At 49.2% G+C, this 3,831-nt stretch overlaps 1 protein-coding gene across 1 annotated transcript; it reads right to left on the bottom strand.

The window, feature by feature from the left end:
- Positions 1-284: 284 nt before the first annotated feature.
- Positions 285-1,177, bottom strand: LOC138823698 (undifferentiated embryonic cell transcription factor 1-like). Its single transcript, XM_070017207.1, has 2 exons — positions 703-1,177; positions 285-541 (listed from the first exon to the last, which is right to left on the bottom strand). Exons 1-2 carry the CDS (start codon positions 1,175-1,177, stop codon positions 285-287), a joined length of 732 nt encoding a protein of 243 aa, XP_069873308.1.
- Between the last annotated feature and the right edge of the window lie 2,654 nt (positions 1,178-3,831).

The raw sequence follows: 3,831 nt of genomic DNA, 5'->3' as shown, positions 1-3,831 counted from the left end.
TGGCCAGGCTTTTCAACTTACCTCTAGAGGCTTTTGAGTTCTAAGTTCCTGCTAGGAACTTCTCTCCACAGCTGTCCCCTAGGGAGTGGCTCTTCTGACACCAGTCCAAAGTCCCTGAACTCAAGGCCCAGGGTCCTGGATCTCACTTGGGCCTACATCTATTATATCCTGGATCCAAAAGAGACTTCACGAAACCCAGATAAAAGTGCTAGGAACTTTATTATTATTATTTTTTTATCAAAAAGGCTTTCTTGAATGCTGGGGGTGGGGGGGTGGCGGGGTGGCTAGCTCGGCTTGCCCAGGATGCCGCACAGGGTGGCCACGCTGCCCAGGATGAAGCCCAGGGCCAGGGACAAGGTCTGGTCGAAGGAGCCAGGCAGCTGCTCCACGTGCTGGTTCCGGGTCAGCAGCTGGTCTCGCAGCAGGCCCAGCATGCCCACGATGTTGCCCAGGTGCGTCAGCGTCTGCAGCAGGGCAGCATTCAGCGATGGTGTGGCGGCCGATGGCAAGAGGTTGGCAGGGGCCCAGGGCGATGCGGCAGCTGCGGGAGGGAGCGCAGGGTCAGTGCTGCAGCCCACCCTCCGGCCTCTGACCCTCCGGCCCCGGCCGCCCCTTCCAGCCTCCAGCCCCAATCGCCCTCCCCCCCCCACGCCCCCCCCTTGCCCTGCCGACCCTTTCCCTCTCCCGCGGCCGCCTGCCTACCTGGCTCATCTAGGGCTGGTGCGGGCGCGGAGGGGGCGGGGTGGCGGCCATGCTGTGGGCACCCCGGCCCCGCGGGGCGGCGGCGGGCGCGCTCGTCCGGCCCATCGTCGCCCAGCAGCCCCATGAGCTCGTGGATCTGTGCGTCCAAGGGCCCGGGCGCTTGGCCAGTGGCCTTGGGCACCTTGTTCTTGAGGAACTTGTAGCAGCGAGGACATTTTGCGGGAGTGCGCAGCACCTGCCTCAGGGCTAGCGCCACCGCCCGCGGTGGGGTCCCTGGTGCGTCCTCAGCTGGCGGCAGCATCTCGCCCATGGGATCTGTCGGCGAGGGCAGCACCAGCGGTGGCGGCCGCCTGGGCCGGAGCAGCATCCCAGCGGGCCGCATGGGCTCCGGGGTTGGGGCGGTGCCCGGGGGCCTGCGGGGGCCCGGGGGGTTGCGAGGGCCTGGGGGCTGGGAGACCCTGGGCGGCTGTGGCATCTCGGCTGCCCGCACACTCTCTGCCGAGCTAGGAACTTTATTACTACCACATGGGACCACTTCCTTCCACTGGGAAAGTAGGAACAGCCTTGAGCTCAGGGTAGGATGTGTTTTTATAGGGGTAGATTAGATAGAGTTATATATACAAGCCATGCAAGGCAGGTTTGGCATATTTTTCATTGGTTACAGTTATATGACCTTTAAATTAATTTGTTCTTTATGGTAATATCATATGTAATCATTTGTAATAGGTCACTCATAGTGGGACCACTCAGCGGTGGTCTTCAATTGGTGGGCTTAAGGCCTTGTTACCAAGGCAAGCAAGCAAGGTTATAGAAGCAAAACTTGGCAGAAACATAGCCTTGACTCACAGAAGCATAGGCAAAACATAATCTTGACTTGGTCAGCATGATCAATACTATCAAAGCTATTGACACTACTTTAGAAATTATTTTTATTATAAGCTCCTAACTGCTCTTTAATGCAGCTGGTGATAAGCCTCGGTTGTCAATAGGCTTTTGCAAAGCTGCCAGTTTGGTAAAATTGAGTAAGGGTGCGATGTTCTTTTGCTTTTTTATCAAGGATGGGGAAAGGACAAAAGTTGACTACTGGTCAGCCTTTGTCTGGGGTTTTTCTTTACCAGGAGGTTTTTTCCCTTTATCAATAATTGTGTTTTGTTTTCTGATTTCACAGTTTTGTACCCATGGCTATTCTTTTCCCAGGGAAAAGGGGGTTCAGGGGAGAAAGTAAATTTCTAAGAGCAGGAGGGACTGAGGCCAGACAACAGAAGAAATTTCTGCCAGTGAATAGTAACTTGGATATTACAGAAAACCAAAGATCTGGTGTTTTAGTGCATTAAGCTGTTCACATTGTAATCAAATTATCTGACTTCTCAAAAATGTAAAGGATTATTGCATTATTTTGAAGAAGAACTTTAGTTAATTTTCAAGTTTTTGCTAACACCAAAACTTGATGACTTTTCTTGGGAGTTTAAAACAACTCATTTATGTTTTTACATGATGATGACAGGCAGAAATTTACTGGTAGAACAAACTCCAGAGTTCATTTCAGGGGTTTCACAGAGCAAGGGCACCTGGGACTGAGGAATGTCTCTCAAGGCCTTCCACTAAGTGCGGCCATGTGGCCTGTCCCCTGACACAGGAGTCAGGTCATGACAGGAGTCATCCTGTTCAGGCGAGAATAGGATCTCACTGGGGCATCCAGATGAAGTGGACTGACCCCCTGGACAAAGTCACAGACGCTGACCAGTATCTTAAAAGATAGTTTATTCAATTGACCAGCCAGGGTTAACTCATCTAGGGAATGAGCAGTCCCAAACTCAAATAGCTCAGGGTTTATAAAGGTAAAAAAAATGCATTCTTTTAGAGCAGATTCAAGCAAGGTGGTGTACAGAAGAACTTCGCAGTTATTTTATTTTGCAAGCTCTTAAGTCACAAACATTCCCCAAACAATTAAAACCGTAAGTACTCCTGTAACAATTTCTTGACCTAAAGCAACGGGCAGTTCCTAGTTTGGGGGCCAGGTGTTTTGCTTTTTCAAATCTAGTAATTACAGTAGAAGGAACAGCTAGGGGGTAAATAAGCCTAGTTCTTTCCTCATAACTAGTTGTTCCAGTTCAATCCTGCCTTGCATAGTTTGGCCCTATTCTTAATGAATGAAGTTCCTACAAGAATTGTTTAAGGGCTGGGTGCCTGTGGCTCACACCTGTAATCCTAGCTACTCAGGAGGCTGAGATCTGAGGATCGTGGTTCAAAGCCAGCCCGGGCAGGAAAGTCCATGATACTCTCATCTCCAATAAACCACTAGAAAACCAGAAGTGGCACTGTGACTCAAGCAGTACAGCACTTGCCTTGAGCTGAAGAGCTGAGGGATAGTGCCCAAGCCCAGAGTTCAGGACCCCTGACCAAAAAATAAATAAATAAAAATAAATAAATAAATAAAATAAAGAATCATTTAAGGAAGAAGCTAAGAAAAAGAAAATACAGCTAAGAACAAAAGAGAGCAGCAGAGATTACTAATCTCCATATCTAATAGTTATAAAAAACATGCAAGTTAAAAAAAAAGATTTCAGCCAGGTGTGGGTGGCTCACAACTGTAATCCTAGCAATACAGGAGACTGAGATCTGAGGGTCCTGGTTTGAAGCCAGCCTGGAAAGAAAAGTCTGTGAGGTTTTTTATCTCCAATTAACCTGCACAAAGCCAGACCTGGAGGTATGGCTCAAATGGTATAGCACTAGCCTCGAGCAGAAAAAGCTTAAGGAGGGGCTAGGAAGGTGGCTCAGTGGTAGTGCGCTTGTCTTGCATGCATGAGGCCCTGGTTCCATTCCTCAGCATCGCATAAGTAAAAAAAAGAAATAAGCCGGAAATGGTGCTGTGGCTCAAGTGGTAGAGTGCTAGCCTTGATCTGAAGAGCTAAGGGACATTGCTCAGGCCCAGAGTTTAGGCCCTATGACTGGACCCAAAACAAAAAACAAAAAAAAAAGCTTAGGGATAGTTCAGTCCCCAGTTGAGTGGGGCTCAGTGTCCCAGCTCTGAGTTCACTCTCCAGTATTGGCACCAAAATAGGAATAATATTAATAATTACTTAAGAAGAAACAGGAAATACTTAGGATGTGGTAGATGTTTGAGTCCTG

The sequence above is a fragment of the Dipodomys merriami genome, unplaced genomic scaffold (assembly GCF_024711535.1).
Source record: "Dipodomys merriami isolate MVZ:Mamm:240054 unplaced genomic scaffold, mDipMer1.0.p SCAF_1212, whole genome shotgun sequence".
NCBI lineage: Eukaryota > Metazoa > Chordata > Mammalia > Rodentia > Heteromyidae > Dipodomys > Dipodomys merriami.
Note: the sequence above shows the minus strand (reverse complement) of the source record. Positions and strands in the feature narration are given on the sequence as shown.

What these genes read in the sequence shown, in the direction of transcription:
- LOC138823698 (XM_070017207.1), bottom strand. Translation starts at nt 1,177, where the DNA reads ATGCCACAGCCGCCCAGGGTCTCCCAGCCCCCAGGCCCTCGCAACCCC. An exon ending in ACCAGCCCTAGATGAGCCAG is followed by an intron (nt 542 to 702) that starts GTAGGCAGGCGG and finishes TCCCTCCCGCAG; the next exon opens with CTGCCGCATCGCCCTGGGCC.